Source organism: Platichthys flesus, chromosome 19 (assembly GCF_949316205.1).
Source record: "Platichthys flesus chromosome 19, fPlaFle2.1, whole genome shotgun sequence".
NCBI lineage: Eukaryota > Metazoa > Chordata > Actinopteri > Pleuronectiformes > Pleuronectidae > Platichthys > Platichthys flesus.
This window is the reverse complement of record NC_084963.1, coordinates 1762154-1777993: the sequence shown is the minus strand read 5'-3', so window position 1 is coordinate 1777993 and position 15840 is coordinate 1762154. Positions and strand designations below refer to the sequence as shown.

General features: G+C 40.5%; 2 protein-coding genes across 3 annotated transcripts in view; one reads left to right on the top strand and one right to left on the bottom strand.

The window, feature by feature from the left end:
• rab27b (RAB27B, member RAS oncogene family) overlaps positions 1-12825 on the top strand; it is a 33140-nt gene extending 20315 nt beyond the window's left edge. For both annotated transcript variants that reach the window (XM_062413379.1, XM_062413380.1), the window contains exons 2-6: positions 6459-6632; positions 7666-7754; positions 8311-8414; positions 8514-8637; positions 9182-12825. In XM_062413379.1, coding sequence (XP_062269363.1) covers positions 6480-6632; positions 7666-7754; positions 8311-8414; positions 8514-8637; positions 9182-9368 — 657 coding nt within the window. In that variant the 5' untranslated portion in view covers positions 6459-6479 and the 3' untranslated portion in view covers positions 9369-12825. The remainder of the gene's footprint in view (positions 1-6458; positions 6633-7665; positions 7755-8310; positions 8415-8513; positions 8638-9181) is intronic.
• A 1166-nt stretch (positions 12826-13991) lies between these two features.
• LOC133975280 (cingulin-like) overlaps positions 13992-15840 on the bottom strand; it is a 34555-nt gene continuing 32706 nt past the window's right edge. Inside the window, exon 23 of the mRNA XM_062413193.1 lies at positions 13992-15716. Within this exon, the coding sequence (XP_062269177.1) occupies positions 15572-15716 (145 nt within the window). The 3' untranslated portion in view covers positions 13992-15571. The remainder of the gene's footprint in view (positions 15717-15840) is intronic.

Sequence of the window (15840 nt, the reverse complement as noted above, 5' to 3'; positions counted from 1 at the left end):
CGTCTCAAATGTGCCCAGTGGGTCTGAGATGGCGAAAGGTCTCGAACAGTCTGAGAGTTAAACCTGGAGGACGTCTGGACAAATTAGATCTTCAAGGTTCTGTCTCCGTCCCAGCGGGTATCGATCGTTGTCTCTGGACGATAGATTGGTAACGACAACAAAAGGCCGTCAGCAGCGTCCACAGATCGGCTGCTAAACAAATTACTGAGTTGTCTGATTTGGTTAAACCGCTGCACGAGGCCACAACAGTCAGACACAAAGGTTACTGACAAAGGTCTGCTGACCTTTAAGAGACATTTGTAAAACAGAAGTTTTTGAGCGACAGTTTTGTGGGGGTGTAACCCAACACACACAACTTATCATTCATCCAACCTTTATACAACTTTCTGTAAAGTTCTGACACCTGGGAACAAGTGTTGGATCGGATCTTTAGTCTTTACTCAGTCTGTGGAAAACGTTGTAGCCTCGGGATCCAATCGTTCCCCAGCACATTTAAGAACCATTCACACTTTGGCCTCCTAACACTCAAGAAGACAGATGTTGACTCTCGGGCCTCAGGTGACTCCGGCAACTCCAACAGCCTGAAGCGCTAACAAACCACACATCAACAACCTTAATAATGACGCCTCAGGAGTTCAATACCTCGGTTCGGCTGTTAGGTTTGTTTCCAGAGCTGTTCACGACCCGTGTCTGTCTCTGAGTTTGAGGACGTCCAGTAAAACTCAGCGTTCCAGGGTCACAACGTTTGGATTCTCTGCTCGTAATAGAATCGTATTTGCACTTGATCGCTGGATACAGACTTCTGAATGTGATAGATGTGTGTGTTGGTGGGAGTTACACTCCGGGTCTGTCGGGTGGATTTATGTTTCTCCACAGGCAGAGTAAATCTTTAGTGTTTCCTTATACTGTCGTTCAGTTTGGGATTTAATCTGATGTTTGTGAACGTAACAACACAAGATGGTTGTGTTGCACTATAGGCAACATGTGTTTTATATACAATAAAATACTGCGATGGAGAGAGTAAAGTTGTTTCCTCCACCTGGTTGTTTGTTTTTCCTCAGGATTACACAAAAACCACTGAACGCCCTGTGGGACAGGAGGTGTTTAAACATTTCCACCTATTTCCCAGAATAATTATAATCAACCTTGTTGAAAAGAATTTAGGGGACTGATATTTATGAGTGTGTTGGTGCAGCTTCTAGTTTTCTTTACTTTATTTAAGGAGTCTTTCTCTTTAAGGTGGGGTCTGTATTTTTCAGCCGCTGTTTGGTAACAACTTGAGATACAAACCTGTAACTACAACTCCGATGTGGAGATGAGATCATGTGGATTAGAAGAGAATCAATGTGTATCTGGATGAAGATGATGGATGTGCAGCAGGTTATTTAAAGGAGCTGTTGGGTCTGAGCTCTGGTTCGTCTTGTTTGCTTGAACCCTCAGTAAAAGACTGTTTATGTTTCGACCTGTGTTTATCAGGCTGCTAAACCAACATGAGGAGCCAGTTTCTCCAGAACAGGAAGTCTTGTTTTAGGCAGATATGGAGATATATTTCATATCTGATGCTTCAGAATAATCTCCCGCATTCACGCCAACATGCAACTTTCATCTCCCGCCTAAAATTGCAGTTACACCAGTTTAAATATTCATGTTTTCGCTCAAGATGATTTATACAGCAGGGACATGTTGTATGAGCTTGTAGTATTAATTAAAACGAGCAGTATTCATATTAATATTTAATAAGTGGATCACATAAGAATGAGTCTGAGAGTCGCAATGCATGTTGTTATCTCTCATGTGAAGGATAAGAGAGGAGGAAGAGTGAAACACTGCAGCTTCCGGAGAGATGATCAGATACACACACACACACACACACACACACACACACACACACACACACACACACACACACACACACACACACACACACACCAGTCATTTCTTCTCTGTGCTGCGGGACTAGATTGTTGTCCAATCCTCCGATTGTCTCGTCTCCTGTTTATTTCCTCTCTCTCTCTCTCCAGTGTGTGTGTGTGTGTGTGTGCGTGATTGTTCATACATTTTTAATGCCTCTTTGTGCTTTATGGTTTTGTTCTTGCTCGGTGTGTTGAGCTTCAGGCCCGGGGGAGAAGCTGTCCTCCACAACCTGTACATGAGGAAGCCTCTTCTTCTACTGTACGGTGCTGACGCGTCTGTCAGGAACTCACCCGGTCGCTGAGTAACAGATAAACTCTGTGACATTGAACAGTGCTGTGACTGAGTATGAGTAGAATTCACCCACACATCATAGTGGATATATATACTTGCTCTATTAAGTGCAATAAAACCTTTAACGTTACCAAACCTTTATGAATGTAGGATTTATTTGTTTTCAGCATTAGATTTTGATAAGTTTACCTAATAAACAAACATGTTATATCATTATACAGTTTGTTTCTAGTCAATATTCTGCTGTAGTATTTGAATAACATTCAGACAATACACCTTATTAATTTGAAAAATCTAAGTTGTTAGCATACTTGCACTTCCATCTTGGATGAAGCGACATTAGCACATCCGGCCACTTAATGAATGAAACTCCACCACGCGCTCTCTTTCAGCTCTGTCTTTGTTCTTCAGGGTAATATCTGCCTCTTCAGCATTAAAGTCCTCTATCTATTATTCCAATGTGGGTTTTTAGAGGGTTTTTCTGGCTGGAAAACAGCAGCTGGAGCCATAAAGACAGCAGTTAGAATCAATTAGTGAAGATGTTGTTGGCTGAACAGAGAAAGAAATAAGCTGAGAATCACCAAAAAGTTCCATTAAGACCATTTAGCCCTGGTAATGTATTGTTTTCACATTTTTATGTGATTGGTGTTATAAAGCATTGATTTTTACGATTAATCCCAAACTATAAACCTACTGGTAGAATAAATATTAGTTCAAATGAACATATATTAAGAAATATAAATCCATTTCTCCTCTTAGATTTCACCACTTAGATATGAGCAGACATTTTGAAATAGTAATATTCTCTACAGTTTGGTCCCGTGCTTTTGTTCATTGTAAGGACGAGTGTGAGTCGTGTTGCATCAGCTGACGGGTTGCTGGTTCACCCTCAGGGGATCATGACTGACACTGATCACACTACAGACATTGCTGACGACAGATCAATAAGCTCCAGTCCTCCCCCTCGTCTCACCCCCGACCCTCACACCCCCGAAGGGCTTCATTAAAGCCACCACAGTTCGATGCTAAATGTGAGAGGAAATAAGAAACCTGCGATGAAGTGACAAATAACAGTATGTGATCAGTTCCAGACCTTTTTTAAGCTGTTTTGAATTTGCCTTTTCCCTTTTTGGTTTTAAATTATTAATCCCTCCCAGTGAGAAAGTATTTATGTAATGAACTACATCTGAAAAGTCTGGTTTGTTTTAACGTTCAGTTAGAAAATGACCATAAATGCACTGTGACATGTTGTTTACCACGATGCATGGTGGTGGTTTCCCACACACCAGCGTGGAGCAGCATTAGCAGCCATTTGCAAACTGTGATTTATGTATAATGGGGAAGTGAATGTTTTAACAGCTGCTACTTAAAGGACAAAAATGACTTTAGCTGCTTTATTGCACTTTCTAAACCACAGAGCCGTTTATCTCCTGGCAGCTTTAGAGGAGACGACACGGTTTTACCTAAATAAAAAGGGTTTATCTCTAAGACCACTTTTAGGATGTCTTAAATTTAGTTTGTTTGTTGAAGTCAGTTTCTACACAAAGCTTTAAGAGAGTGACTCTACCTCTCACTTTATAACGTCAGTAAACACTTTCCCCAGGAGTTTATGTCTCAATCTCTAGTTTCATGTCTTCTTCAATAGAGCAGATGTTCATTTAGTAAATTATGATCCATTTAGAACATAATGCTCTGTATTGGGGCGTGGATACTGTGTGATTGACAGGTAGTACGGACCAATGGGTGTAGGTGGATGTGCCGTGTCCTCGAGCTCTCAGTCAGGCTCCACCCCCGGGGCCTCCAAGATGGCGCTGAACAAATTGTGGCTTCAGAACGACAGCCCACAAACCAATGGGTGACGTCAGGGTGGGTTTACTTGTGGTGTACTTCAGCATCATCAACCTCCCTCTACCGGTTGGCTCTTAATATCTAGTATATTAGCATGTGCAAAAGGAAAATCAAGGAAATTAAATTTAAATTAGCATAGATCTAGTGTGAAGCGCTAATAAATAAGTTAAGCTCCCGTGAAGCCCTGACATCACCTCAGGGTTTGTGTTTGATTCAAAGTCCTCAGAAAATCTATGTAAACTCTCACCAAACATTTCATTGCTTCATTGTGCTCCGGGGGTTTACAACCCTCCATGTTCCAGGACAAATGAAGATCCGTGGTGGCGCTCGCCGTGAGACGCTGAAGACAAAATTAAACGATGATTTATTTATTTTTAAACTTGGGCTCATTATGTCCAGTTGTTTCTTCATGTGTTGTCTCTCCAGCATGTGCTCCACAATCTGTAGCTGTCTGATAACAATCCTTCACATTCTGTCATGTTTCGTTTGAGTAATAATAATAATAACATTAAAAAGCGTTTTACCAAGAGGACGAATAAAACAGGCCACACCCAAAATAACACAATTTCATTTAAAATCAAATACAGCAAATGATATGGTAGAAAATCTATAATCTTAAGATCTATGGCCACTTAACTCGCACTTGGCCTCATTCTATAGCCGGTGATGTAACGCTTAGAGAGGTATGAGACTTATGAGATTAGTGATTTTAAACAAATAATGATATTTATCTTTTGTATTGTCCATATGATACCTTAGAGTAAAGCCGCAGTATGATTCCCTGGCTGTGATTCTAGTGAATGGATTTCACTGTCGATGGATCCAAGTCCAAGTTATGAACAACGGCAAAAATTAACTTTAATGTGATTTAACTTTTATGTGCTGCAGCGTCTTCAGCTGCTCTTTCAAGTCTCTACTACTGCAAATAGCTGAGATGTAGCTGCTGATTGAATGTATATATACACAATCTATGTTCTGTAGCTCAGAGGTCAGTGTTCCTCCGGTTCTCACTGTTCCTCCTCAGATACACTGAGGTCATTGTGAGGAGATCAGAGCTGCTGCTTAATCACTGTCCAGAAAGCCCAGTGTTCTATGTGCCTCCTCTCAGCTGAGTGAATTAGAGTCTTATGATCCCGGCTCTAAATATACCACGTTCACCCATGAGGCAAACAGACGACAGCATCTCGCTGGATAATTTGAGAATTTCACATGGAAACAGCATTCCTCTTATTTATAGAAGCCATCAACACCATTTGGTTCTGAGGCTGACGGCCTCACAGAGCTGCTGGTGTGGCCGTGGACTGGTGCTCTTCACCTAAACAGCTGAAGAAGACGAGTCATCTACATCCATGTTTACTTAGAAGCAGTTTTAATATTTGTAATTGTTGCGACATCTTGTGCTTCATAATCGAGTGTGAACATATAACGTACGATCCTCTGTGTTCGAAACAAGCAAAAACTGGGAATCAAACCCCTGTGTTCCTCCTGTGGCGTTTTCTAAGGTGACGTCCATACTGCTTCGTATCAACTTGTTTGTAAACGCTGCCGTTCACTGTTTAGTTTCAAAACTCCGGCTGCGTTTTAGTCTGGATGGGCAGAAATCAAGATTGTTTTAATTATGACAGACACTACCTCTTGCTGATTGGGTCTTTTCGGTCATGACGTAGCCTTCACTGATTCGTCATGCTCCTGTCACATGACCCTCATCATGAAGGAAACAATGAGCCTCAGCTGCCGGTGAAGAACACGACGTGGAGAATCAGCTACGAGTGTGACTGACCCTGTTGTCTTGTTTTCATGTGGAGGAGACGAGCTGTCATTCAATCGAGTCATGAGGAGTGTGTTTAGGTGTGTGAGTGTGAAACTGAGTTCACAGAAAGTTCACAAGGAATCCACCAGTGCAGCTGCAACTGTCACTAAACTGTTCACCACCTTAAGAGTCATGTGGGGACAAAGACTCTTTATTTTGAATTTAAATACCCATGTTTTTTTTGCAAATAATTATTGCGAAATTACTGCATTTCGAACTTTTCAGTAGAAGTTGTGGAGTAAAACATGTAAAATGTTGTCAGGCAAAGTAACATTTAATGTAAATTGTAATGAAGAACTTAAAGAATAATGTGTTTGTGTATTTTTCGAACACTGGCAAATTAGTTTTCTGATGTGTGATCCCCCAGCCAATAATTCACTAATTCACCGGTGGGTAAAAACTCACATGGATTCTCAGACACACACACACACACACACAAACATACACAGACAACTTGTGTCTCTACATCAGCCTTTTAAACTTCAGACAGTTTCTTCTTCTTCATAATTCCTACTCGTGGCTCTTGGAGGCTGTCACTTTGAGTTTCTGTGTGTATCTCTTTGTGTTAACCTTCATCTTTGTGTGTTTTTCACAGGTTGATATCGTGGTCATCACTATGACTGATGGGGATTATGACTACCTGATAAAACTCCTTGCCCTGGGGGACTCCGGCGTGGGGAAGACCACCTTCCTGTACCGATACACAGACAACAAGTTCAACCCCAAGTTCATCACCACAGTCGGCATCGACTTCAGGGAAAAGAGAGTGGTGAGTTGTCCTCTGTGTAGAACAGAAGCAGTGAGTCAGGTGAGATCTGCTGCAGTAAGACCAGGTGAGGCAGGTTTATTTAAAACATATTTCAAGCCACTTAAAAAAGAGTAGAATTAAATAGCTGAGAAGTTTAAATAGGTCAAAGAAATACAAAGGATAGAAAGAGATAGAACTCGGACTCAGTGTCCATCAACACTAAATAAATGAAAAACCAGGTTGGATTAAAGACCCTGAAAGGCAGCGACAGACTCTCACCTGCTGCCTGGTTCTGGATGAAATACCTTGAAAACGAGCTGTGACCTTAACACGCACACAAAGGGGCTGTGAGGTGTAGTGATCGATCCTATGAGTCATCCAGGGCTGTTAAAGATGTGTTTTCTCAGATGTTTGAAGCAGTGCGGCACCAACGTGACTAAACCCAGCCCGCCTCACTCTCTGGCTCAGATTCTCACATCTCACACATGAAGACCTGCATATATTCTTTCTTAATAAGATTCCAAATATAAACTTAAGTGTTTCCTCCAGGTTTCAGTGACAGAATCCGTCCTGAGGATAAAATCCCCTCAAGACAGGTTGTCAAAGACAAGTACTCCTTTGTTTCTCTGCAGTGAGAAGGAGTAAATCAGAGCTGCTCTCAGAGCTGCACTGAAATCAGGACATTAATGTCTGAGTCAGTGTCTCTGGACATTTTCCTGATCATTTCCTGCAGCCTCCTAATAAAGTGTCAGATGTGAGAATGAAGCAGGACAATGTGTGGACGCTTCCCAGAGAGCGAGTGGACGTGTTGATGAGGTTTCTAACACGTGACAGAAGTGAAACTGGAAGAACACAAACCTCTCAGGATGAAGAAGAGGAGCCGAACACGTGGAAGACGAAGACGTCAACTTGGAACGACGAGGAGATTCCAGAAAACTGATTTATAGAGTTTTTGCTTTGACTTAATTCTGGACGTTGCGTCATCATCACAGATTATCATGTTGTTGTATCTGTTGAATAAAAACCTAAAGTGGTTGTGTGTCTGTGTCCTCAGGTGTACACGGCGTCCAACCCCAATGGGACGACCACAGGGAAGACCTTCAAGGTTCACCTCCAGCTATGGGACACGGCCGGACAGGAGAGGTGGGACCGGGAGTTATCAGATAGATATCTTCTGTCATCCATGATATCTTAGACTGAAAGTTTCAGTTAGAAATGACAGATCAGCCCGATTGTGTGTGTCAGTCTGTGTGAGTGTGTCGGTGTGTGTGTCTGTGTGTGTGTGTGTTCTTAAACTGGAATCGACCTTTATCTGTTGAATCTGTTTCTAAAGGCCTGATGACTCACCACAGGATGATGCGGCATTAGTTGAATAATTCTAATTTCATTTCTTCTCGCTGTGTTTGAATCTCGCTGCTGGAGTCGAGTCAGACGAGACCCAGAGGAATCAGAAACGTTTACAGATGCTCAGATATTAGAGGAGATGTAGAGATTTATAATAATTTGTGGGTTTGTCATTAAGAGCGACGTCTTCCTCTTTCATGTAAATCACTTAAACATTGAAACATCTACACAGCGCCTCCCATAGGTCATTAGAGGAACTACACCTTGTCCTACCCTCTCCCATGATGTATAGAAGCTGCCTGATGAGCTTTGTGTGTTTCCTGTCTGTTCTGAACCCGGTTTGTGGCGGTTCCAGGTTCCGCAGCCTGACGACGGCGTTCTTCAGAGACGCCATGGGCTTCCTGCTGATGTTCGATCTCACCAGCCAGCAGAGTTTCCTCAACGTCCGAAACTGGATGAGTACGTTTGTTTTCTAAAGAGTTCCCTTGTCACACCTGCAGTTGGATATTTATTTATCTCATTTGTTTGCCGTTGTCGTCTGTGTGTGTTCACCTCCAGGTCAGTTACAGGCCAACGCCTACTGTGAGAACCCAGATATCGTGCTGGTGGGGAACAAGGCCGACCTGGCCGACCAGCGGGAGGTTCAGGAGAAACAGGCCAAAGAGCTGGCCGACAAATACGGGTACGGTTACTTCTCATGCACATTATTTTTCACAACTGAACAAACACTGAGTTATAACACAACATTACAGACACAGCGCATGACTGCTCTGGGCAATTTTTAAACAAATTACTTCCCGGTTCAAGGTCAAACAGTTTCCTGGTTCCTCAGTCTCATGTTGACTCGCAAAAGAACTCACTTCAGGGATGTATATAAGAAATATTAGAAACTTATTAACAATAAGTAACTTAAGTATTTTCAGACTTTGCCATTTATATAACATGAAATGGAGAAAAATTTGAAAAATTCTCTCCAGGCACTTTACATAGAAAGATTGAGACCTTGAATGTAATACATTGAATTAAAATCATTATTAATACTTATACATTATTATTTTGACTATTAATACTTGAGTTTTTACTCTGAAACCCAGAGGAACATTCTGCAAGTTCCTGCAAAGTTGCTTCAAACTTTCTCCTCAACCCGTGAACCTTGGTTATTAATCCTTGTGACACACGGCTGTGATCCCTTTGAATAAAGCATCTTGTGTTCTTGACCCTCCCAGGATCCCGTACTTTGAGACGAGCGCAGCCACGGGGGCGGAGGTGGACAAGGCGGTGATCACGCTGCTGGACCTGGTCATGAAGAGGATGGAGCAGTGCGTGGACAAGCCGCCGGTCGAGCCCGCCAACGGCAACGGGGCCACAAAGCTCAGCGAAGCACCGCCCAACGAGAAGAAGTGTGCGTGTTAGGTCAAGAGGCGTTCGAGGAATCGACCTGTCGGCGCTCGCCCATCGTCCTCGTCACGTTCCCTCCATCGTTTACGTTCCTCCGTCATGGTTGATTGCATGTTTCTTTGTCGTCTCTCTAAAACTAACCTTCTTCTTCTTCTTCTTCTTCTGTTCCCCGGTGAACTGTCGCCTCTCTGACCACAAAGCAGTTTAATCACTGTCACACACAGAATGTGCCTCGTTTGAAACAAGCAGCTTCACGGTTCACAGGTTTGAACGATTCAAATGAGTTCAAACGGTCCTAACTTTAGTTTTTCAGCTTGAATCTGGTTCAGAGAGAGTTTCCTCTGGTCCGACTGATTCTTAGTTTTTCCCCTTTTGCACTGTGTTCGATGCTGTACCCGTAGTTCCCAGAAATAAGCCCAAGTGTGTCTCTTAGCTTCTGTAGCTATGTTTAGACAAAAAATAGCTAATCCACAACAAACTGTCCAGATTATATTCAGCTGATATTCACGTGACACAGAGACAAAGCAGAGTCACGTTTAAAGCCCCCGTAGAGTTTTCATCTGCGTCTTATTAGCAAGGTATTAAGCAGCTAACGTAATTAGCCACGAACCAGCTAAAGTTCTCACCTTCGTTAGCACTGGCTACGAGCTGCGTGCTAATATTAACAAAGGCAGTTGAGAAGGTGTTTGGAGAAGCTAAACCTTTCTTAGTGAAACTTATGTAACTAAACTTTCATTATAAAAGTTTAGCTAACAAAATTTCAACATATAGCTAACAGAAGATTCTCTTTTAAGAAGTTTAACTAAAAGTTAAATTATAAAAGGTATAGCTAACTACGTTAAAGATACAAAAGTTTAGTTTTAGAAGTTAACCTAACAAAACTTGAGTAAACACGACGCACACATCTTTGCTGTTTTTGTTTTGTTCGTAAAGAACTGACGGATGATTCTTTAGAAATAGTATTTATTCACGTTTATACATGTTGACGCAGCTAATTCTCCATCAGACGTCCATCATGTGTTGTGGGTGCAGCATGGTGCATGTGGAGTTCTGGGAAAAATCCTGCGTCGTAAGTTATCGACAGAACTTCACCGGCCAGGATTCACGTATTGTTCCAAACAGATCTACTGCCTCGGCTCTTAAAGCGTTATTCCTCTTAGGAGCCACAGAATTCAGCCATCTTGTTTTCTCTGTGGCTCCATCGTCACTATGACTTACGAACATTTAACTGAAAACAAACCTGCAGCACAGTCTGAACGATTTCACCTTATTTCACAGACAGGAAAACATTTGAGTTAATTAAAGCTTCACAAGTTGTCATATTTCACATTTAGTTGTTTTTTGTTTTCTTACTCACGTCCATCGAGAGCAAATTATCTCAACTGAATCCGTCACGTTAGCCCAGAAATATAAAATTTGTTAAGACTTTTTTCGGACTCAACAGTTGAAGTCGTATTTCGTTGTGCGGCTCCGTCTTGTATTTGTTTTGTTGTATAACGAACAATTTAACAGTTGGTGTGTAGAAACTTCACGATGCCTGAGCTCAGTGGAAATCGTTCGTCTTTTAGTCGCTAAAGAGATGAAAATTTACCGAATTTAATTTGGTTCCGAGAGGATTTCTTTTGATTCAAGTGCGACTAGACGCTTTCCCTCATGTCAAGTGAAACCTTGATCTGCCTTACTTCATGAACAATCTTGAGCCAAGTTGAGTCGCACCGGAAACAACCGAGATCTTCTGTTCTCATTGTTGCTTTTCCACCTTTTCGCTCTTTAACTTTAACCAGAATTTGCCAAACGGCTGAATGCTAACGTTTACAATGTTTGGTTAATTAACGGCACGGTCATCACCTCATCGTTACGTATGTTTAATCTGTGCCAAACGAAAACGGGCTTCGTTCTGCTTTTCACTCCGAGTAAAAATCTGCCTTTCGGTTAAACGTGTTTTTCCGTGTGTTGTTATTTTTTATTTTAAAGCCAAACAGAGTCATTTGCCAACAGCTGATCTCGGTGCCATAACGACACTAATGCGTGTCTACGTGTTCAGACAGTGTCTCAGTCTCCACCAGTTATTTAGCAGCATTATTACAATAATGTTCTCAGAAACGATCGTGTCTCTGTAGGTTTGTTGTACAGTTTCATAATTTATGTTATCATGATGTACAGGTTATGTTTTTTTTCTATAGTCTATGCATTTCTAAACATTTAACAGAGCACGTTTTGTTTTGTCTCAGTTTTCATTCACTAAGTAAATTGAGTTTATTTAAGACCTGGAACATTGTGAAAGCTACAAAACAATTGTTCTAAAAGTTCCACTTTCCTCACCGGTTGATAACTGTCGGTGGTTCGATGCCAGGCAGGTAGAGTACAGCCAGTATCTACATTCAGAAAACATCTGCCCCCTGCTGGTGTGATGAGACAGAACCAGACAGTTTAAAAAAAAAGATTAGAACCAAGACGATGAGCTGCAGGAGGGTCAAGCTGCGAGTTCATTCTGAGTTTAACCTTTAAGAATACAAACTCCATCCGTCATTCATAGAAACATACTGATCAATTTCATTATAATTAAGTGTCAGTTTCGGAAATTGTTGAAAAATCATCTTTTCTTTGTAAAATGAAACTTTAATAAGTTTAATTTTAATGAATCATTTGCCTTTGAATGTCATGTAGCCAAACGTGACAATTACTTCGGAGGAATTCAGTAATTTCAATGAATTCATATTACATTAAAGTAAATAAAACAAGCGTCCGTAAGAAACATTTAAAATGATCAGATCGAATAAAGCAACTCGGCACAAACAACTCGAACATCGACAGAATCTTTGAATTTATGGAAATGATCGGTTTTGATTTTCACCTTTTTAAAAACGTCACAGTTCAAATTCTCCAAATGAAAAAAGCTTTTCCAAACCGATGCCTTTCGATGGTGACAATCGTCTGAACCAAGTCTTCAGATTTTAACCTGATGCTCTTCTTCTTTATTTAAATCACTTTGTTTCTTCTGTAGCATCGAGCGTCCACGTTTCCCTCGAAGCGTCTCGTTCATCAACCTCATTCTGGAATTCACTTGGAGAGTTTACACAGTTTGAAGAGTCATGTCGTGCCTGTTAGTAACTGATCCTCTGTTACGTCTGTGAGCTACTGAATATTTTAACGCATTATTGATTATAGATTACAAACCAGAGGAGAGCAGAAGTCCGGATGTTGTTTTTGTGCCCGATTTATCAAAACAACTAATTAATCCAAGTACTTCTAAGAGCTTTTATTTTTGAAAATTCTTTGTGTGTGAATTCTCTCTGATGCCTGCGGTTTGTACACGTGTGTTCCGTTGTCGCCGTGCGTATTGATGCCTGTGTGTGTTTGTTGGGTTTGTTGCACCGTCAGCATGTTCGACACCATGAGAAAGGAATGACCTGTGATGTGTTTAGTGTTTCTGATGTCTGAGCTGCAAATAAATCTCTGTGGTTGTTTTTAACCTTTGTTTTTTTTTCTCCACAATGAGCTGATTTGATGTGATGCAGATGGAGGCCACCATGGTTGGGGGGGGGGGGGGGGTGCTGCAGTATCACAGCAACACAAACAAACACTGTACTGAGCATCTTACTCTTTAGAAAACATAGAATTTACATTTTTCAAGATAATTTGAGCACAACTCGTTATCTGCTGTGCACAAGATGCTTTTCATCGTTGGACTAATTGGATGATGTAATTTTGTTGAAGGCTCAAAAATGAAAATAAGGGATCATATCTAAAGACACATATTCAAAACTTCTTAGTTTTAACGTGGTGATAACGTCTCTGAGTAAAAGCAAAACTGGAGGAAAAACATTTTACACTGAAACACTTTGGATGTGATACCGGTGACCTGTTCCAGTATTGTGGGATTTGACAGCTGATTAAAGACGAATTCGTACGATAACATCTTTTGAATCTGACGTGTTTGTTATTCACTTCAACACTTGACTGTTTGTCTGATCACAACTAATTCAACACTAGAATCTGATAATACTCAATATTTTCCAAGAGAAAACGCTGAAAATTCCTTTCAAGTCAAAGTGACAAGTGATGAAAAGTTGAAGAAATTCAACTTTGTGAGGTCACTTTGACTTTAACCTTTGACCTTCTATCATCAAAATAAAATTTGGTTATTCTTTAGTCCGAGTGAATGATTGTGCCGAATGTAAATTAATTCCCTTGAGGCATTCTGAAGATATCGCACAAAAAATAATCTTTGTGAGGTCACAGGGACCTTTAACTTTGACCTCTGATCACCAAATTATAATCAGGTCATCCCTGAGTCTAAGTGAATGTGTGAACTAACCTTGACAGGATTCCTTCAAGGTGTTCCAAAGATATCACCTTCAGAAGTAAAAAAAAATTACTTTGTGAGGTCAAAGTGACCTTGAATCTTGACCTTTGGATACCAAAATAAAATCAGGTAATCTTTGAGTCTAATTGAACGCTTGTGCCAAATTTGAAAGGATTCCCTCAAGTTGTTTGGGTGATATCACGTTCACAAGGCAAAACATTTGCTTGGTGAGATCAAAGTGACCTCGATCTTTGGGTACGTAAATAGAATGACGTCATCCCTACGAGTGGAAGGGTTCCCTCAAAGCATAACAAACCACCCGGTGCACAGAATTCACAGTGGAGAAGATTTATTAGCATTTTGTTTAGGAAACTTCTCACCACAAGAGACAGTGTGAAACAAACATAAATACCCGAGAACAGTAGAACCTGTAGAGCGTGAAGTGTAGTTACAAAAATAAGTCAGTGTATTTCATTTCTTTTTACATATCTGTCGACGCTGCCAATTTCATTCAAGAAAACCAAAAAAATACTTTGTGAAGTAATTAAATTCCCGACAGTTAAAAAATTAAAATCTCTGTGATTCCAAAAAAACACATACGTCATCACGTGTAAACATGAGAATCCAAAGAGAATCTGAATATTAGCTTTATGTCTCTAACTTGATATAAAAGCTAAAAGGAAGATGCAGCGGACTGTAAAAATATCCACAATCTAAATCTGAGAACTACAGACGGACAATATCTCATCTATTTTACTTAAAAATACTTACAAATCTGGTCTCATGAGCAGATACGATGCGTGAGAGGCTCGGTGAGATCGTTAAAACATGAACAACCCCCCCCGAAAATACCTGAAACTGAACTTTGAAATCGTCTCATTCTCTAAAACTCATTATTTCCCGGCAAGCGACAGAAAAATACAGAGAATCCAGGGATCTTCATCATCTCATAAAAACAACACAAATCCAATATTCAATATAAATAATCTCAGAACGGTTTCTGTGTGTGAATCTTAAACAACGACCCAGTTGTTCCATGTTGTGTTTTTTTTACCTTGTAAAATGTTATATATTTAAATACTGCAGCAGATGTTGAACTGAACTCTAAAGTGAAAAACCCTCATTCTGAGACAACTGTCAACAATGATCTAGAAATGAAGAAGAAAAATGCAGCAGAATTCTCTAACAAGCGATGATTCATCTGATGATCTGATAAAAACATCTTTATTAGAATTTTATCTTTATAAAGATCAGATCGAGATTCTGAGGAAGAAAACACGACTTTCATTTCATTTGAAAGTTAAATCAAGTTTCCGTAAAGTCGTGAATCCACCAGTCGAGTTTTTAACGTGGTTAAAATGTGTTCCTGCTGTCACCAGGAGGGGGCGATGGATAATTAAGATCCTTCATTTCCGAGTAAATTCTTTGGCTGCAATTCGAAACTAATAATAAAAAAAAAAAATCTAGTTTAGGAATATATAAATCAGGAAACATTATAAATTGATGTATTATAAATGTAATTTACATGTTGCAACACAGCAGAACTTTCAGGGGGAAAATCATCTCGTAGAAACTTGAATGTTTCCTCTATTTAAACTATTATCAGAACCAAATCACCAGGATGATTCCAAGTAAAATGTTAGTAAATGACAGGTTGAATTGAAAGTTAACACCTTCAGCTTTTAGCACATAAGAGAAAACAAATGGAAAAAATCCAGGTGGAAATTTGGGACTTTTTAGAACAAAGCTGAGATTGTGTTTTTTCATTTGGACGACTGGTGGCGGCAGGTTTAAAAAAACGCTCCCTCACTTAACGTCAGTGTGAAGACGTTGTAGTTTTTCTGCTTTAAAACAGTAACATATATATATAAATATACAGATGAGTTTGTTGCTGAGTGAATGTTCGCAGGGTTCAGACTTTGGTGATGTTTTCTGTTTGCTGCTGTGGCGGCGGCGGCGGCGGCGGCGCCAGCGGCATCTCGTCGTCTTCCTCGTCCACGCTCAGGTCCAACCTCAGGTTGTCCAGAGTCTGACGGATGTTCAGAGACTCTTTACGTCTGTGGGAGACACATGAGGCTTGATTAACACAAGATAACAATGATCCTTTATTAGTCCCACGATGGGGAAAATTGCACTTTCACAGCAGCAAGAGTCAAAATAGGCGACAGTGAGTAAATGTTA